The sequence below is a fragment of the Salmo trutta genome, chromosome 12 (genome assembly GCF_901001165.1).
Source record: "Salmo trutta chromosome 12, fSalTru1.1, whole genome shotgun sequence".
Taxonomy (NCBI): Eukaryota; Metazoa; Chordata; class Actinopteri; order Salmoniformes; family Salmonidae; genus Salmo; species Salmo trutta.
Window position 1 is genome coordinate 8,075,503 of NC_042968.1, and position 19,775 is coordinate 8,095,277.

The following is a 19,775-nucleotide window of genomic DNA, read 5'->3' on the forward strand; positions in this document are numbered from 1 at the left end:
TCCTCAACTGGCAGCTTCATTAAATTATTACCCGCAAAACATCAGTCTCAACGTCAACAGTGAAGAGGCGACTCCGGGATGCTGGCCTTATAGGCAGAGTTGCAAAGAAAAAGCCATATCGCAGACTGGCCAATAAAAATAAAAGATGAAGATGGGCAAAATAACAGACACTGGACAGAGAATCTGCCTAAAAGGCCAGCATCCCGGAGTCGCCTCTTCACTGTTGACGTTGAGACTGGTGTTTTGCGGGTACTATTTAATGACGCTGCCAATTGAGGACTTGAGGCGTTTGTTTCTCGGCCTCCCACTCCTCTTTCTATTCTGGTTATAGCCAGTTTGCGCTGTTCTGTGAAGGGAGTAGTACAGCGTTGTACGAGATCTTCAGTTTCTTGGCAATTTCTCACGTGGAATAGCCTTCATTTCTCAGAACAAAAACAGACTGACGAGTTTCAGAAGAAAGTTCTTTGTTTCTGGACATTTTGAGCCTGTAATCGAACCCACAAATGCTGATGCTCCAGATACTCAACTAGTCTAAAGAAGGCCAGTCTTATTGCTCCTTTAAATCAGGACAACATTTTTCAGCTGTGCTAACATAATTGCAAAAGGGTTTTCTAATGATCAATTAGTCTTTTAAAATGAAACTTGGATTAGTCGGAAGTTTACATACACCTTAGCCAAATACATTTAAACTGTTTTCCACAATTCCTGACATTTTAATCCTAGTAAAAAGTCCCTATCTTAGGTCAGTTAGTATCACCACTTTATTTTAAGAATGTGAAATGTCAGAATAATGGTAGAGAGAATGATTGATTTATTTCAGCTTTTATTTCTTTCATCACATTCCCAGTGGGTCAGAAGTGTGTGTGTGTGTGTGTGTGTGTGTGTGTGTGTGTGTGTATCCTATCTATCTATCTATCTATCTATCTATCATTAGTTTTTGGTAGCATTGCCTTAAACAATTTAAACCTGGGTCAAATGTTGCGGGTAGCCTTCCACAACCTAAGTTGGGTGAATTTTGGCCCATTCCTCCTGACAGAGCTGGTGTAACGGAGTCAGGTTTGTAGGCCTCCTTGCTCACACGCTTTTTCAGTTCCGCCCACACATTTTCTATAGGATTGAGGTTATGGCCACTCCAATACCTTGACTTTGTTGTCTTTAAGCTATTTTCCCACAACTTTGGAAGTATGCTTGGGGTCGTTGTCCATTTCGAAGACCCATTTGCGACCAAGCTTTAACTTCCTGACTGATGTCTTGAGATGTTGCTTCAATATATCCACATCATTTTCCTCCCTCATGATGCCATCTATTTTGTGAAGTGCACCAGTCCCTCCTGCAGCAAAGCACCCCCACAACATGATGCTGCCACCCCTGTGCTTCACGGTTGGGATGGGGTTTTTCGGCTTGCAAGCCTCCCCCTTTTTCCTCCAAACATAACAATGGTCATTATGGCCAAACAGTTCTATTTTTGTTTCATCAGACCAGAGGACATTTCTCCAAAAACTACGACCTTTGTCCCCATGTGCAGTTGCAAACTGTAGTCTGGCTTTTTCATGGCGGTTTTGGAGCAGTGGCTTCTTCCTTGCTGAGCGGCCTTTCAGGTTATGTTGATATAGGGCTCATTTTACTGTGAATATAGATACTTTTGTACCTGTTTCCTCCAGCATCTTCACAAGGTCCTTTGCTATTGTTCTGGGATTGATTTGCACTTTTCGCAACAAAGTACGTTCATCTCTAGGAGACAGAACGCGTCTCCTTCCTGAGCGGTATGACGGCTGCGTGGTCCCATGGTGTTTACACTTGCGTACTATTGTTTGTACAGATGAACGTGGTACCTTCAGGTGTTTGGAAATTGCTCCCAAGGATGAACCAGACTTAGAGGTCTACAATTGTTTTTTCTGAGGTCTTGGATGATTTTCTTTTTATTTACCCATGATGTAAAGCAAAGAGGCACTGAGTTTCAAGGTAGGCCTTGAAATACATCCACAGGTACACCTCTAATTGACTCAAATGATGTCAATTAGCCTATCAGAAGCTTCTAAAACCATGACATAATTTTCTGGAATTTTCCAAGCTGTTTAAAGGCACAGTCAACTTAGTGTATGTAAACTTCTGACCCACTGGAATTGTGATACAGTGAAATAATCTGTCTGTAAACAATTGTTGAAAAAATGACTTGTCATGCACAAAGTAGATGTCCTAACCGACTTGCCAAACTATAGTTTGTTAACAAGGAATTTATGGAGTGGTTGAAAAATGATTTTTAATGACTCAAACCTAAGTTTATGTAAACTTCCGACTTCAACTGTGTGTATTTTTTGCAAACTTGGAAATGAAACGGTAACAATTTAAAGATTTCAAAATAAGCGGAGAGGAGATCTGAATGAGCGATTCTACTCCATGCGCACTAGTGCCCCCTCAGTACATACATTTTCTATATTTTCACAGAGGGTCAGCCGGTGAAGAGGAAGAAGGGTCCAGCCCCCAAGATGCTGGGGAACGAGGTGTGCAGCGTGTGCGGGGACAAGGCCTCGGGCTTCCACTACAACGTGCTGAGCTGCGAGGGCTGCAAGGGCTTCTTCCGCCGCAGCGTCATCAAGAGCGCCCAGTACTCATGCAAGAACAATGGCCGCTGTGAGATGGACATGTACATGCGCCGCAAGTGCCAGCAGTGCCGGCTGCGCAAGTGCCGCGAGGCGGGCATGCTGGAGCAATGTGAGTTGTCTCTGAGCTGCAGTTCCCTGTGGCAGCCATTTTTCTTTTACATGTATTTTTTTATATACCCCTTTATCTTCCAAAACACCTGTGCTTTTTAATTTTTTTTTTACCTTGGATATGTAGTGGTTGTGCTAAAAAACAGAAGATGTACTAATATTAAATGTAGAGATACTGATTGGAGATGGCTTGGCAAGGGCTCTATGAAAAGCTGTAGTACATCATTGAAATTGACCTCCCAAACTGTCTTTTTCCTACTTTTCATTGCTTTGCTGATTTTGTGTTCCTCCTGGCGTTCCCAGGCGTTCTCTCAGAGGAGCAGATCCGAGTGAAGAAAATGAAGAAGAACGAGGAAGAGACTGCACGCACATCTGCCGTGGTGACCCCCACCCCGGTGCCGGAGGTGGTCCCGCTGGCGCCCGAGCAGCTGGAGATGATCGAGAAGCTGGTGGCCATGCAGAAGCAGTGCAACAAGCGCTCGTTCATCGACCGGCCCAAAGTCACGGTGATTGTCTCTGAGTGTCCCAATCCTTTTGACGCCACAGGGCAAACTACTAACATATGGCATGCTCGATATCTTAAACAGTTTTGCTTGTTTCGCAGTTGCACGAATGTAGGGATTGGTATGACATCTTGATATAGAGGTGGAATACAACATTTCTGCATTCCACAACACCTCCGCATGTTCAAAGACATGTTTGCCAAGAATACTGCACAAAATATTGTTACTGTTGAATTTTGGGCAAATTAACTGTTTGTCATCTAGCCAATTTTTAGTAGGTCTGCAGCTCTGAGCACATGGTGAAATCTCTGCATTGTATTAGGTGTTAATTTTTTTTATTGAATAATTTGTTAATTCATTAATCTATTGACGTCTGTCTCCATCTAATTTCCAGCCGTGGCCCCAGAGTCAGGACCCCCAGAACAGGGAGGTGCGGCAGCAGCGCTTTGCCCACTTCACCGAGCTGGCCATCATGTCGGTCCAGGAGATAGTGGACTTTGCCAAGCAGTTGCCTGGCTTCCTAGAGCTCACCAGAGAGGACCAGATTGCCCTGCTGAAGACCTCAACCATTGAGGTGAGTCATGGTTTTCCTAGTGTATTACTCTCTCCTCACCGTTTACCTTCTTTCCCCTCATATTCTCAGACAGGTTTGTTAAAGTGGTAAATACAGTAATAAGAAATGCCGGCTTGATATTGTCTTTTGCCTATTTTAAACACTCTTTCACCTATTTAAAAAAAATAAAAAATAAAACCACTTCTAGTCAAGACCACTGGGAAGGGGGGAAATCATGTCTGGCTCTATATCATTATGTTGGTTTTCAGGATCACATGTCTCAATATGTCAAGTAGATTATCTACTTTGCAGGATGTCTCTCAATTGATCCCCAGTCACTGATGTGCCTTGTCTTTCTGCAGATCATGCTGCTGGAAACATCGCGGAGATATAACCCTGCCATTGAGAGCATCACGTTCCTGAAGGACTTCAGTTATAACAAGGAGGATTTTGCCAAAGCAGGTACAGCATCATCTTTCCTTTTGTCTGAGATGTTCACGATTCACATTCAAACTGCAATCAGTCAAAAACAAGCTGCTTGCCTTCAACTCCCTCCTGTTCTGTACCCCATACTCCAGGGTCTCCCACCCTTTTTCCCTCAGGGCCCCCTTTTTAACATAAAAAAAAAAGTCATTTGTTGTTTTTGAAGCTCATTCCATGTAGTTTAACAAGATTCATGACATATTTTAGGTAGGCTATTTGACGATGATAATGGATAAAGAAAATTAAGTTTATACCCAATTAACCCCAAATGTTTTATTACTATAATTTATTTGAACCCTCAATTTATTTATACATATTCTCTTTTACAAAAAAGTGAATAGATTAATTGAAAGCGACAGTCACACACACACACACACACACACACACACACAAGATTACTAATCAAGCAAGGTCCAATTTCTTTGACTCCACTTTAGGTTGTAGCTCAGCTTCTGAATGTCATGGAGACAAACCAAAGATATCCCCGTGTGCTTCAGTTGCGTCTTCCTCTATTTTACAGCTTTTAAAAAAAAGATTATACAGTACTAGTCAAAAGTTGAGACACCTACTCATTCAAGGGTTTTTCCATCTGATGCATCACTCTCCTCCTTGGTCAAATAGCTCTTACACAGGCTGGAGGTGTGTTGGGTCATTGTCCTCTTGAAAAACAAATGCGCAAACCAGATGGGATGGCATATCGCTGCAGAGTGCTGTGGTAGCCATGCTGGTTAAGTGTGCCTTGAATTCAAAATAAATCAGTGTCACCAGCAAAGCATCCCCACACCATCACACCACACCCCCTCCATGCTTCACGGTGGGAAATACACATGCGGAGATCATCCGTTAACCTACTCTGGAGCCAAAAATCTCACATTTGGACTCATCAGACCAAAGGACAGATTTCCACCAGTCTAATGTCCATTGCTTGTGTTTCTTGGCCCAAGCAAGTCTCTTCTTCTTATTGGTGTCCTTTAGTAGTGGTTTCTTTGCAGCAATTTGACCATGAAGGCCTGATTCACACAGTCTCCTCTGAAGAGTTGATGTTGAGATGGCTGTTACTTGAACTCTGAAGCATTTATTTGGGCTGCAATTTCTGAGGCTGGTAACTCCAATGAACTTATTCTCTGCAGCAAAGGTAACTCTGGGTCTTCCTTTCCTGTGGTGGTCCTCATGAGAGCTTGATGGTTTTTGCTACTGCACTTGAAGACACGTTCAAAGTTCTTAATGTTCTGCATTGACTGACCTTCATGTCTTAAAGTAATGATGGACTGTCGTTTCTCTTTGCTTATTTGAGCTGTTCTTGCCATAAATGGACTTTACCAAATAGGGCATCTTCTGTATACCACCCCTACCTTGTCACAACACAGCTGATTGGCTCAAATGCATTAAGAAGGAAAAGAAATTCCTCAAATTACTTTAACTTAACAAGGCGCACCTGTTATTTGAAATGCATTCCAAGTGACTACCTCATGAAGCTGTTTGAGAGAATGCCAAGAATGTGCAAAGCTGTCATCAAGGCAAAGGGTGGCTACATTGAAACATTTCAAACATTTAAAAAAATGTTTTGCTTACTACATGAGTCCATGTGTTATTTCATAGTTTTGATGTCTACACTATTATTCTACAATGTAGAAAATAAAGAAAAACCCTGGAATAAGTAAGTGTCAACTTTTGACTGGTACTGTGTGTGTTTTATACATACATACATACATACATACATACATACATACATACATACATACATACATACATACATATATATGCTGGTGGTGTATATTCGCGCCAAAGTTCATTGAGTGGGTGCGGGACCTTCCTTTACTTCACACCCCTGAAGTCAAGGAAGGTCCCGCACTCACTCAATGAAACTTTGGCGCAACCCCTAGGTAGGGAACCCCTGCCATACTCTGGAGACATTGACCTCTTATCCTTAACCCATATTTGTATCCCTCTCTCGCTCTCATCCCCCTCAGGGCTGCAGTTGGAGTTTATTAACCCCATCTTTGAGTTCTCCAAGGGCATGAACGACCTGCACCTGGACGAGGCGGAGTACGCTCTGCTCATTGCCATCAACATCTTCTCTGCAGGTCAGAGGTCAAGTGGTATGCTAGTGTGGAACATAGCCCATATGCAAGGTACCTTTATTACGAAGGTCTGGACATCAACGTAATCGTTAGGGATTCACTGATGTGGATATTCTGGGGGGATACCAATATTAAATATTTCCTTTGCAATATCGATTTTTAAGCTATTATCGGCCTATACCAATATGGTCACTGACATTGTGCATCCCTAGTAATCATATGAGGAAGCTTCCAAAAACAAACACATTTATGGGAACAGCGTCGTTTTCAAAAATTCTACAGGGTTTGCAGTGAAAATATGAATTTAAGTAAAGGTGGCTGTAGATATTTTGAAAAACTTTTCAGTAAATGGAATGACAGTAAAACAGTTAATGATACGGTGCCTTCAGAAAGTATTCCTACCCCTTGACCTATTTAAAATTGTTACAGCCTGAATTCAAAATGGACTGAATAGATCATTTTTCTCACCCATTTACACATAACTCGCATAATGACAGTGAAAAAGTTTGTAGAAATTGTTGCAAATGTATTGAAAATTTAATACAGATATCTCATTTACATGAATATTCACACCCCTGAGTTAGTAACACTTTCGGCAGCGATTACAGCTGAGTCTTTCTGGGTAAGTCTGAGCTTTGCACACCTGGATTGTGCAAATATTTGCACATTCTTAAAAAAATTCTTAAAGCTCTGTCAAGTTGGTTGTTGATCATTGCTAGACAGCCATTTAAGTTTTGCCAAAGATTTTTAAGTCAAATCTGTAACTAGGCCACTCAGGAATATTCAGTGTCATCTTGGTAAGCAACTCCAGGTTATATTTGGCCTTGTGTGTTTATTGTCCTGCTGAAAGGTGAATGTCTCCCACTGTCTGTTGGAAAAAAGACTGAACCAGGTTTTCCTCTTGGATTTTACTTGTGCTAAACTCTTTCTTTTTATGCCCACAAAATTCCTAATTCTTGCTGATGACAAGCATACAGTTGAAGTCGGAGGTTTACATACACCTTAGCAAAATACATTTAATCATAGTAATAATTCCCTGTCTTAGGTCAGTTAGGATCACCACTTTATTTTAAGAATGTGAAATGTCAATAAGAGGGAATTATTTATTTCAGCTTTTATTTCTTTCATCACATTCCCAGTGGGTCAGAAGTTTACATGCAGTCAATTAGTATTTGGTAGCATTGCCTTTAAATTGTTTAACTTGGGTCGAACGTTTCAGGTAGCCTTCCACAAGCTTCCCACAATAAGTTGGGTGAATTTTGGCCCATTCCTCCTGACAGAGCTGGTGTAACTGAGTCAGGTTTGTAGGCCTCCTTGCTCTCACACTCTTTTTCAGTTCTGCCCACACATTTTCTATAGGATTGAGGTCAGGGCTTTGTGATGGCCACTCCTCCAATATACCTTGACTTTGTTGTCCTTAAGCCATTTTGCCACAACTTTGGAAGTATGCTTGGGGTCATTGTCCATTTGGAAGACCCATTTGCGACCAAGCTTTAACTTCCTGACTGATGTCTTGAAATGTTACTTCAATATATCCACAGAATTTTCCTACCTCGTGATGCCATCTATTTTGTGAAGTGCACCAGTCCCTCCTGCAGCAAAGCACCCCCACAACATGATGCTGCCACCCCCGTGCTTCACGGTTGGGATGGTGTTTTTCGACTTGCAAGCCTTCCCCTTTATCCTCCAAACATAACGATGGTCATTATGGCCAAAGTTCTATTTTTGTTTCATCAGACCAGAGGACATTTCTCCAATAAGTACGATCTTTGTCCCCATGTGCAGTTGCGAACTGTAGTCTCGCTTTTTTTAATGGCCGTTTGAGTAGTGGCTTCTTCCTTGCTGAGCGGCCATTCAGATTATGTCGCTATAGGACTTGTTTTACTATGAATATAGATACTTTTGTACCCGTTTCCTCCAGCATCTTCACAAGGTCCTTTGCTGCTGTTCTGGGATTGATTTGCACTTTTTGCACCAAAGTACGTTAATCTCTAGGAGACAGAACGCGTCTCCTTCCTGAGCGGTATGATGGCTGCGTGGTCCCATGGTGTTTATACTTGCGTACTATTGTTTGTAATAGATGAATGTGGTACCTTCAGGCCTTTGGAAATTGCTCCCAAGGATGAACCAGACTTGTGGGAGGTCTATGATTTTTTTTTTTTTTTTTTTTTTTTAGGTCTTGGCTAATTTTCCCATGTCAAGCAAAGAGGCACTGAGTTTGAAGGTAGGCCTTGAAATACATCCACAGGTACACCTCCAATTGACTCAAATTATGTCAATTAGCCTATCAGAAGCTTCTAAAGCCATGACATTTTCTGGAATTTTCCAAGCTGTTTAAAGGCACAGTCAACTTACTGTATGTAAACTTCTGACCCACTGGAATTGTGATACAGTGAATAAATGAAATAAATCGGTCTGTAAACAATTGTTGGGAAAAGGACTTGTCATGCACAAAGTAGATGTCCTAACCGACTTGCCAAAACTATACCGTTGGAAGTTTATATACACTTAGGTTGGAGTCATTAACTCATTTTTCAACCACTTCGCAAATTTCTTGTTAACAAACTATAGTTTTGGCAAGTCGGTTAGGACATTTACTTTGTGCATGACCCAAGTAACTTTTCCAACAATTGTTTACAGACAGATTATTTCACAATGTTGTTGATCTCCTTACCACAGCCACTAAACTAACGGTTTTAAAGACACCATTGGCCTCACGGTGAAATCCCTGAGCGGTTTCCTTCCTCTCTGGCAACGGAGTTAGGAAGTATCTTTGTCGTGACAGGGTGTATTGATATATCATCCAAAGTGGAATGAATAACTTCACCATACTCAAAGGGATATTCAATGTCTGCATTTTACATTTTTACCGATCTACCAATAGGTGCCCTTCTTTGCGAGGCATTAGAAAACCTCTAGTCTTTGTGGTTGAATCTGTTAGAAATTCACTGCTCGACTGAAGGATCTTACAATTATCTGTATGTGTGGGGTACAGAGACGAGGTAGTCATTAAAAAATCATGTTAAACACCATGCAACTTATTATGTGACTTGTTAAGCAATTTTCTTATTTTGGCTTGCCATAACAAACGGGTTGAATACTTATTTTCAATTAATCTGTAAGAATTTTTAATAACATTCCACTTTGACATTATGGGGTATTGTGTGTAGGCCAGTGACACAATCTTAATTGAATCAATTTTAAATTCAGGCTGTAACACACTAAAATGTGGAAAAAGTCAAAGGGTGTGAATACCTTCTGAAGGCACTGCATGTGTTTGTTGAGGAGTTCACTATGAATGTGTTTATTGTGAACTTTTCGTGCCATTCACTCAGTTATTTTCACTCGCCTTGCTGGTCCCTTCGTTTTAGAATTCTTCCGCATTTATGCAAAGTTATGGGATTTCAAAATATTAATGTCTTGACCTGGGTACTACAGAGACACTTCCTACATATGGGCAAGAACATTCAACAGATATCTATGCATTCTATTGTATTAGGTATAAAACGTTAAGCTGTATTTGTATGTTCCCCAGACCGGCCCAATGTGCAGGACCATGAACTTGTGGAGCGACTGCAGCAGCCGTACGTGGACGCACTTCGTTCTTACATCATGATCAAGAGACCAAACGTGAGTGCTCTAGTTCTGATTTAACTTGCACAAGCCACCATGTGTAGGTTTTGAGGATGTTTCAGTTTTCACATACACACTTGAGTCCGCGTCGAGTTGAATCCTATTTTCAATTCCAGTCCGTACAGAAAATGTATTGAAATTCAGGTCATGAGTGGGAAAATCCAAATTGAAAGTAATAGGAAAATGTTAGGTTTAAAAATACAAAATGTAATGGTCCCCGACCCTGAATGATGAGTGGGGTTACATTAATCTCTCTTCCTTCTAGGATCACCTGATGTTTCCACGCATGCTCATGAAGCTGGTCAGCCTCCGCACCCTCAGCAGCGTCCACTCTGAGCAGGTCTTCGCCCTACGCCTCCAGGACAAGAAGCTCCCGCCGCTGTTATCTGAAATCTGGGACGTCCACGAGTGACTTCGCCGACACCCTTGCGGAACTCTGCCGCGCTCCGCAAACCTGCGTACTGGGATGGACAGAAACATTGGGTTTGTCTTTCGAGTGTCGAAAAAAAGACTTGAATGAAGCGATGCCTCCCAGGATACCCAAACACGGCGGATCAAATCTACAGATCGGTTGCCAGATTGAATCAGTTGCCAGATTGGAGAATTTCTTTTTTTTCTTCTACATCTTCTATGCAGTTTGGGAGGATAATGATGGCCCTCTGTACTGCAGACTGGGACACTGTAATCTCCTGGGGAGGTTGGGGCAAAGAAATAGAATTACCAATTATATTCATTCTATTTCTATGGGTTGAGGATTGTGCACACCTGATTTCTATCCCTCGCCCATTTCGTTATTGAAGGTGAGACGGGCTTGTGGTGAGATTGTGCTGTCATGGTCAGTGTGGCTCAGACTTGCTAGCCAGTGTTCACCATTACATCTACTGATATCTGTTGATAGTCTCGTGATCGGCCTATCTATAATGACAATTGCCATGATGCTTTGAGAAGGTTTTGGCAATGCCCCCCCCGGCTCCCAACCCAAGTCCACATCATGGATGATAACCCCAAATAAACAGAAGACGTTATAGCCCCGTGTTGCAATGGGATAGGATACAGAGGTATGCTAACTGCTGCCCAATGTTAAGCAATGTGTCTTATTGGTGTCCACTGTCCAAATGTATGTTAGAATGGTAGGTCACCTGCTTGATTATTGTTGTGATTTAGCAGTTTAATAGTCAGCCATCTGATTTGTTCTCCTCGGTGAAGGAACAAGAAAGTAATTGTGTTGAATTATTTAAGGTGAAGTGTTGGTATAGAGATGCGTAGCCTACCACTTTCAAGTGCAGGACCCCCACCAACCATTTTGTAAATGCACTCAAACATTGATTTACATGTACAAAGTATATATTAATATGACAAAATATATATTCAGTATGCCCACAAGTGAAGACATCCATACAAAATGACTTGTACAATCACTCACTTACGCACAAGCAAGCAGTGAATTATTTAATTTTTTTAAAGCATCACTGGATATGTGAGGGCCAAGCTGAGGCCTTATACACTGGAACAACCTCAATGCTACGTTAGGGAGTTGTAAGCTTAGGCCAGGGGATAGGCTGGGGGCACAAAAACGGAACTCATCATGCAGTGTGTCTGCGTACCCACAATCTCCCCCGCCTACCTTGCGAGCAAAACATTTAAGTGACCGATTTCCCCCCCCCCCCCCCCCCCCCCCAATTTTGCCATAGGCTGGAAGAAAATGTTTGCGGTTTTTAAGAACTGATGGTCAATGGGCCCCACACTGGTCAGTAATTCGACCATGCTTACTACAAGCTTAGATAGTCTAGCAGCCAGCTAACTTAACAATTTCATTTAGCTGACATGAGCTAATTGACTGCTGATGCATAACCAAATTGCACTTTGTATATTCTATTCTAACTCTCAGCAGTAAGTTGAGACCCCGACTGAAATTAGTCCGAGGGGCCCGCCAGTTGCACATCCCTGGTCTAGTTGTATGTACGGTCCTCCCTTCCCCCAAACCAGCATGGTTCCAGACATCTGAGTGGCAATTTCATCCAGATGTTTAAAATGTGCTTTGCATCCCACAATAGTTGGAATAGCAAAATAAGTAAAACTGCGCTCCTTGTGTGGGCACTGCAGTACTTTCTGCAACGGTAACATTTTTGGGTTACACTATAACTTTCATGAATAAACCATTGTAAATGCTTACAAGTAATAATGAAATACTTAATAGTTTTACACTATTTATAAATGGTTGTTCGTGAATGGTATAGTCTTACCCATTTCTAATAAGATCATAAGATTTCACTCAACAGTCCCCCCCCATGATGCTGTTTCTATCAGTCCTTTGTATGACTTTGCTAATGTGACACTTAAGAAAACAAACGTTCAGAAGGAAAGCTGTTTTTGATGCGATTCCTGACCCCACTTTACAACTCAGATCAGTGTGAAATAGAGGAGAGTTGAGGACTCCAAGACAAAATGGGGAGATTATCATAACAGTTGCACAATATGTCAAAGTAGCACAGAGATAAGGGAGTAAGCTATATGGAACAATTACAAGATGGCGCTTTCAGTTAGAAGAAAATCAATGCAATTATTTAACAAATGTGTTATATTAGGGTTGATGGTCTTCTATTTGTAGTCTGATGTCATCCATCAGGTTTTTATGGCTATTTGTTTTATTCAGTTCGGTTGAGATTGATTGTCTTTGATGGAGCTGACTCATAACCTGAAGATGGTTCTTCTACACACTATGCAAAGGGTTTGCTCTTCCCTGGGCATGCGTGTGTGGAGCCATCTATTTTCAATTACTCTTGAGACTTAAGTTGCAAAACCATACAATCCCAGTTTTCCTATTTTTCCTTTCAATATGTAACTCATACCAGCAAATGATTGTCTACATTGAAATTACATCAGTATTTTCAGTCTGAATAGAAAACCTAAGCATTAACACAAGGTATGGGGTCTAAATTCTGTTTTCAGTTGTTTAGAATACACAATGTTAATACTGTAGGTAACTGAAAGTTGACTGTAATAGCATTTACGACCTTCTGGTGTGCAGAACTCATTTAATTCCCTTCTCTACATCTTAAAGGGTGAATCTGTAAACTATATTGACATAGAAATGCAAACTTATTTGAATATTTTTTTAACACTTTAAGACCATGTATATTCTGCTTTATATGTATAAATTAAAACCTGAAAGATATTGTAGCCTATTGCCAGATTATATATTTGTGTACCAACTGAAACCAAAAACCACTAATATTTCTGATTTGGAATTATTACAATTTCAAAGTGATTTGAGTTAAGCTTATACAAAATAAATGCTTTATTGTAATTAGTTCTCTTAAATATATCACAGCCAGTAAAATAAATGTATTGTGAATTTATTTACCCACTTGTTTGGGTGTTCTGTTGTCAAATAGAGCAGTCAACAGTTGTGGCTATTTATTCATTTTTATCAGAAGAGCTTGGAATCTCTACCTTGGCATTTTACTGCATTGACAAGTATTTACTTTATTACACAGCGGGCTTCATGCAATTTATAGTTCTAGTCCTTTCGGGGTCTATTTTCTTGTCATTTAAATGATATGCTTAGTGACAATTCCCAAATATACTGAACAGAAATATAAACTCAACATGTAAAGTGTTGGTTTCATGAGCTGAAATAAACGTTCCCAGAAATGTTCCATGCGCACAAAAGCTTATTTCTCTCAAATGTTGTGCAAAAATGTGTTTACATCCCTGTTACGGAGCATTTCTCCTTTGCCAAGATAATCCATCCACGTGACAGGTGTGGTATATCAAGAAGCTGATTTAACAGCATGATCATTACACTGGTGCACCTTGTGCTGGGGACAAAAGGCCACTCTAAAATGTGCAGTTTTGTCAACACAATGCCACAGATGTCTCAAGGTTTGAGGGAGTGTGCAATTGGCATGCTGACTGCAAGAATGTCCACCAGAACTGAATGTTCATTTCTCTAGCATAAGCCACCTCCAATGTTGTTTTAGAGAATTTGTCAGTATGTCCAATTGACCTCACAACTGCAGACCATGTGTAACAAAGCCATCCCAGGACCAACACATCCAGCTTCTTCACCTGTGGGATCGTCTGAGACTAGCCACCCGGACAGCTGATGAAACTGGAGTATATCTCTCTGTACTAAAGCCCTTTTGTGAGGAAAAACGAATTCTGAGTGGCTAGGCCTGGCTCCCCAGTGGTTGGGCCTATGCCCTCTGACTCACCCATGGCTGCGCCCCTGCCCAGTCATGTGAAATCCATAGATTAGGGCCTAATGAATATATTTAGTTAATTGATTTCCTTACGGACTGTAACTTAGTAAAATCTTTAAAATTGTTGCATTTATATTTTTGTTCAGTATATGTTGTAACGATGACTAAAGGTACACTAAGCAAGTTTTAGTTGCTAATAAATTCAGTGTTGGCGATGTTTTCTTAAACTATACAATCCTTGAATCAGTCCACTCAGTGACAACTGAAGGATTACACAAATATTAGTCTCGTAGCTCATATTGCGGGACTTTGACTGTGGGAAATCACCTCCCCTGTCAGCCTATTGTGCGTATTCACATTCATATTGTACTGAAGTGATTTCCCACAGTCAATGTCCTGCAATAAGAGTTACACCGCTAAAATCTGTGGCCCTGGATGTCACTGAGCAGACATACCACATTTCATTGATCCACAATCCATAGGTAAGACTGTACAGTGTAATATCATTATGAATATAAATATCCACAGTAGGCTGACTGAGCCCACAGTCAAAGTCCTATGATACTAATATTTGTGTAAACTATTCAGTTGTTCTGTGGGTGTCACTGAGTAGACTGATACCTATGGCTTGTGGATCAATGACATGGGGTAAGGCTGTACAGATAAATAAGTATGCCCCCAATGCAATTATGAAGTCTAATACATCCAGTGTGATTTCAACTGATTGTTATATACATTTAACAATGCCCACCTTGTTTAACATATTGTCCAAATATGACATGATTCAACTATTTGTATCCGTTTGCATTACTTTCAATTAGGGACTTTTATGTTGAAGACAAACCGCAAATTCCACTATTGTGGCTAGCTTCACATAGGTCTCACAATTGTACAGTCTGCCCCCACCCGCGGAACTCCAGTCCCTGCAGATGATCTGGAGGAAATGTTATGAAGACGGGGTTTATGCCAATAATCATACGTGTGCAAGCAAACTAGCATTTCACAGGCTAAAATTAGGTGTGGATTTAAAATACACATTGGAGAGGTGTTGAATCACCATCTCTGGAAAATGGATCCAGGATACTTATTACATCTCGCTATTTGAAATACGTCTCAATTCATCTCCTCACTGGCTTTCTTTCTACCACCAACAACATACCAGCCCGACGTCGACGACAGCTAGCGGGTATTGCTAGCCACCTAGCTAACACACTGCTAGCTACTGGTAAGATGGTCTTGCATTTTCCATTCGTATCTTGGTTGACCATTTCACAACTATCACAAATATGACAACGTCAATGAGTACAGATCGATCAAATATTGTTACTTGCCATGGTAAACAAACTTAAAGATCCAGTCAGCTACTTATGATAGCTAGCTACTTACGATAGCTGTTAGCTAATGCACTCGTGACGTACGTATAAGTGATGGTGTTGGGTTGATCTGTACCTGTCCAGAAGGACGCTGAATATAGATGGTGCTAAACACTGGAACAACAATTACATGCGGGTCGTTGTAGATAGAATATCCCACGTCCTTATTGTAATTAAACATGGGACTTGTCAACCATTTGGAGGTAACTTTCCCGTATCACATAATTAAGTCACCTTCACCACTGTCTTCCTTATTCCGTCAAGACAGCGTGAGGTAGTGTCATAGCCTGGTTTGCTGGCTAGATAGAGCTAAACTGTGTCGCTAGCCGAGAAGGGTGCCATTGCGACCCGCATTTTGAGGCGTTCCTGCATCAGCAGCACCCCTCTTTATACTTCTATTGGTCCGTTTTTTAAGCTAGGACTTTAGTTCACAGGAGGGAGTCGGGGGCGCTCCAGTACAGTAGGTGGCGGTAATGCACCATAACATTGGATGCCAACCTCTGATAAACCCCACGGAAGAAGTGACGGGGCAACAATCAGTAGCTAGTGATGGGGAAACTAAGCTTCCTGAAGCATTGAGGTTTTTCACCAAATTCTGTCAGATAGGTCCATTACTCGAGTCTTTGACCAACATGGTTACTATGGGCTGGTCAAAAGAATTTAGAGCAGCCAAATTATTCTAGGTGATGTCCCACATCCCGTAGCCTTTTTGTCTTCTACCAAACCGATCAGGTGGTTGTTTAACGAAACAAAGCTTCGGATGTCATTGATCACATGCTTCTGATAAATTGATACAGGCATCGGCACCCTGCTTTGAAGTACACTTATCTATTTCGACGTGTGCCTCTGAGCTCCAGTATCAAACATAGCATCACTAGGTAGACCGTGTCCTTTGCCCCGCCTATCGGCAGGGATGCAAACTAGTCACCTTTTGGCAAAATTCGCCGTTTAGAATCCAAAATAGGTGACCTACAGTGGGGGGAAAAAGTATTTGATCCCCTGCTGATTTTGTATGTTTGCCCACTGACAAAGAAATGATCAGTCTATCATTTTAATGGTAGGTTTATTTGAACAGTGAGAGACAGAATAACAACAAAAAAATCCAGAAAAACGCATGTCAAAAATGTTATAAAATGATTTGCATTTTAATGAGGGAAATAAGTATTTGACCCCTCTGCAAAACATGACTTAGTACTTGGTGGCAAAACCCTTGTTGGCAATCACAGAGGTCAGATGTTTCTTGTAGTTGGCCACCAGGTTTGCACACATCTCAGGAGGGATTTTGTCCCACTCCTCTTTGCAGATCTTCTCCAAGTCATTAAGGTTTCGAGGCTGACATTTGGCAACTGGAACCTTCAGCTCCCTCCACAGATTTTCTATGGGATTAATCAAATCAAATTTATTTATATAGCCCTTCTTACATCAGCTGATATCTCAAAGTGCTGTACAGAAACCCAGCCTAAAACCCCAAACAGCAAGCAATGCAGGTGTAGAAGCACGGTGGCTAGGAAAAACTCCCTAGAAAGGTCAAAACCTAGAGAGGAACCAGACTATGAGGGGTGGCCAGTCCTCTTCTGGCTGTGCCGGGTGGAGATTATAACAGCACATGGCCTAGATGTTCAAATGTTCATAAATGACCAGCATGGTCAAATAATAATAATCATAGTAGTTGTTGAGGGTGCAACAAGTCAGTAACACAAGAGTAAGTGTCAGTTGGCTTTTTCATAGCCGATCTTTGAGAGTATCTCTACCGCTCCTGCTGTCTCTAGAGAGTTGAAAACAGCAGGTCTGGGACAGGTAGCACGTCCGGTGAATAGGTCAGGGTTCCAGCAGGTCTGGGACAGAAGGTCTGGGACAGGTAGCACATCCGGTGAACAGGTCAGGGTTCCATAGCTGCAGGCAGAACAGTTGGAACTGGAGCAGCAGCACGGCCAGGTGAACTGGGGACAGCAAGGAGTCATCAAGCCAGGTAGTCCTGAGGCATGGTCCTAGGGCTCAGGTCCTCCGAGAGAGAGAAAGAGAGAAAGAGAGAATTAGAGAGAGCATATTTAAATTCACACAGGACACCGGAAAAGACAAGAGAAATACTCCAGATGTGACAGACTGACCCTAGCCCCCCGACACAGAAACTACTGCAGCATAAATACTGGAGGCTGAGACAGGAGGGGTCAGGAGACACTGTGGCCCCATCCGATGAAACCCCCGGACAGGGCCAAACAGGAAGGATATAACCCCACCCACTTTGTCAAAGCACAGCCTCCACACCACTGGAGGGATATCTCCAACCACCAACATACCATCCCGGGACAAGGCCGAGTATAGCCCACAAAGATCTCCGCCACGGCACAGCCCAAGGGGGGGCGCCAACCCAGACAGGAAGACCACGTCAGTGACTCAACCCACTCAAGTGACGCACCCCTCCCAGGGACGGCATGGAAGAACACCAGTAAGCCAGTGACTCAGCCCCCGTAATAGGGGTGAGTCAGAGAATCCCAGTGGAAAGAGGGGAAACCGACCAGGCAGAGACAGCAAGGGCGGTTCGTTGCTCCAGCCTTTCCGTTCACCTTCACACCCCTAGGCCAGACTACACTTAATCATAGGACCTACTGAAGACTTAGTTGAGACTGACTCTGCGTCTCTCACATGGGTAGGCAGAATATTCCATAAAAATTGAGCTCTATAGGAGAAAGCCCTACCTCCAGCTGTTTGCTTAGAAATTCTAGGAACAATTAGGAGGCCTGCGTCTTGTGACCATAGCGTACGTGTAGGTATGTACGGCTGGACCAAATCGGAAAGATAGGTAGGAGCAAGCCCATGTAATGCTTTGTAGGTTAGTAGTAAAACCTTGAAATCAGCCCTTGCCTTAACAGGAAGCCAGTGTAGGGAGGCTAGCACTGGAGTAATATGATCAAATGTTTTGGTTCTAGTCAGGATTCTAGCAGCCGTATTTAGCACTAACTGAAGTTTATTTAGTTCTTTATCCGGGTAGCCGGAAAGTAGAGCATTGCAGTAGTCCAACCTAGAAGTAACAAAGGCATGGATTAATTTTTCAGCGTAATTTTTGGACAGAAAGTTTCTGATTTTTGCAATGTTACGTAGATGGAAAAAAGCTGTCCTTGAAACAGTCTTGATATGTTCTTCAAAAGAGAGATCAGGGTCCAGAGTAACGGCGAGGTCCTTCACAGTTTTATTTGAGACGACTGTACAACCATCCAGATTAATTGTCAGATTCAACAGAAGATCTCTTTGTTTCTTGGGACCTAGAACAAGCATCTCTGTTTTGTCTGAGTTTAAGAGTAGAAAGTTTGCAGCCATCCACTTCCTTATGTCTGAGACACAGGCTTCTAGCGAGGGCAATTTTGGGGCTTCACCATGTTTCATTGAAATGTACAGCTGTGTGTCATCCGCATAGCAGTGAAATTTAACATTATGTTTTCGAATGACATCCCCAAGAGGTAAAATATATAGTGAAAACAATAGTGGTCCTAAAACGGAACCTTGAGGAACACCGAAATTTACAGTTGATTTGTCAGAGGACAAACCATTCAGAGACAAACTGATATCTTTCCGACAGACAAGACCTAAACCAGGCCAGAACTTGTCCATGTAGACCAATTTGGGTTTCCAATCTCTCCAAAAGAATGTGGTGATCGATGGTATCAAAAGCAGCACTAAGATCTAGGAGCACGAGGACAGACGCAGAACCTCGGTCTGACGTCATTGAAAGGTAATTTACCACCTTCACAAGTGCAGTCTCAGTGCAGTCTACCAGACTGAAGCGTTTCGTATACATTGTTTGTCTTCAGGAAGGCAGCTTTTTCAATTTTTTTTGAGAGGAATGGAAGATTCGATATAGGCCGATAGTTTTTTATAATTTCTGGGTCAAGATTTGGATTTTTCAAGAGAGGCTTTATTACTGCCACTTTTAGTGAGTTTGGTACACATCCGGTGGATAGAGAGCCGTTTATTATGTTCAACATAGGAGGGCCAAGCACAGAAAGCAGCTCTTTCAGTAGTTTAGTTGGAATAGGGTCCAGTATGCAGCTTGAAGGTTTAGAGGCCATGATTATTTTCATCATTGTGTCAAGAGATATAGTACTAAAACACTTTAGTGTCTCCCTTGATCCTAGGTCCTGGCAAGGTTGTGCAGACTCAGGACAACGGAGCTTTGGAGGAATACGCAGATTTAAAGAGGAGTCCGTAATTTGCTTTCTAATGATCATGATCTTTTCC

At 41.9% G+C, this 19,775-nt stretch overlaps 2 protein-coding genes across 10 annotated transcripts in view; both read left to right on the forward strand.

Annotated features, from left to right (window-relative positions):
• Positions 1-13,623, forward strand: part of LOC115202857 (oxysterols receptor LXR-alpha) — a 38,099-nt gene extending 24,476 nt beyond the window's left edge. For 3 of the 5 annotated variants that reach the window (XM_029766943.1, XM_029766942.1, XM_029766938.1), the window contains 7 exons: positions 2,446-2,712; positions 3,015-3,217; positions 3,609-3,788; positions 4,130-4,229; positions 6,221-6,382; positions 9,867-9,961; positions 10,230-13,623. In XM_029766943.1, coding sequence (XP_029622803.1) covers positions 2,446-2,712; positions 3,015-3,217; positions 3,609-3,788; positions 4,130-4,229; positions 6,221-6,382; positions 9,867-9,961; positions 10,230-10,376 — 1,154 coding nt within the window. In that variant the 3' untranslated portion in view covers positions 10,377-13,623. The remainder of the gene's footprint in view (positions 1-2,445; positions 2,713-3,014; positions 3,218-3,608; positions 3,789-4,129; positions 4,230-6,220; positions 6,383-9,866; positions 9,962-10,229) is intronic. The other 2 variants (XM_029766939.1, XM_029766941.1) reach the window with 2 other exon arrangements.
• Positions 13,624-15,064: 1,441 nt separating this feature from the next.
• Positions 15,065-19,775, forward strand: part of LOC115202858 (MAP kinase-activating death domain protein) — an 87,168-nt gene continuing 82,457 nt past the window's right edge. For 2 of the 5 annotated variants that reach the window (XM_029766944.1, XM_029766946.1), the window contains exon 1: positions 15,065-15,394. The gene's annotated coding sequence lies outside the window, so the exon portion shown is untranslated. The remainder of the gene's footprint in view (positions 15,395-19,775) is intronic. The other 3 variants (XM_029766947.1, XM_029766948.1, XM_029766945.1) reach the window with 2 other exon arrangements.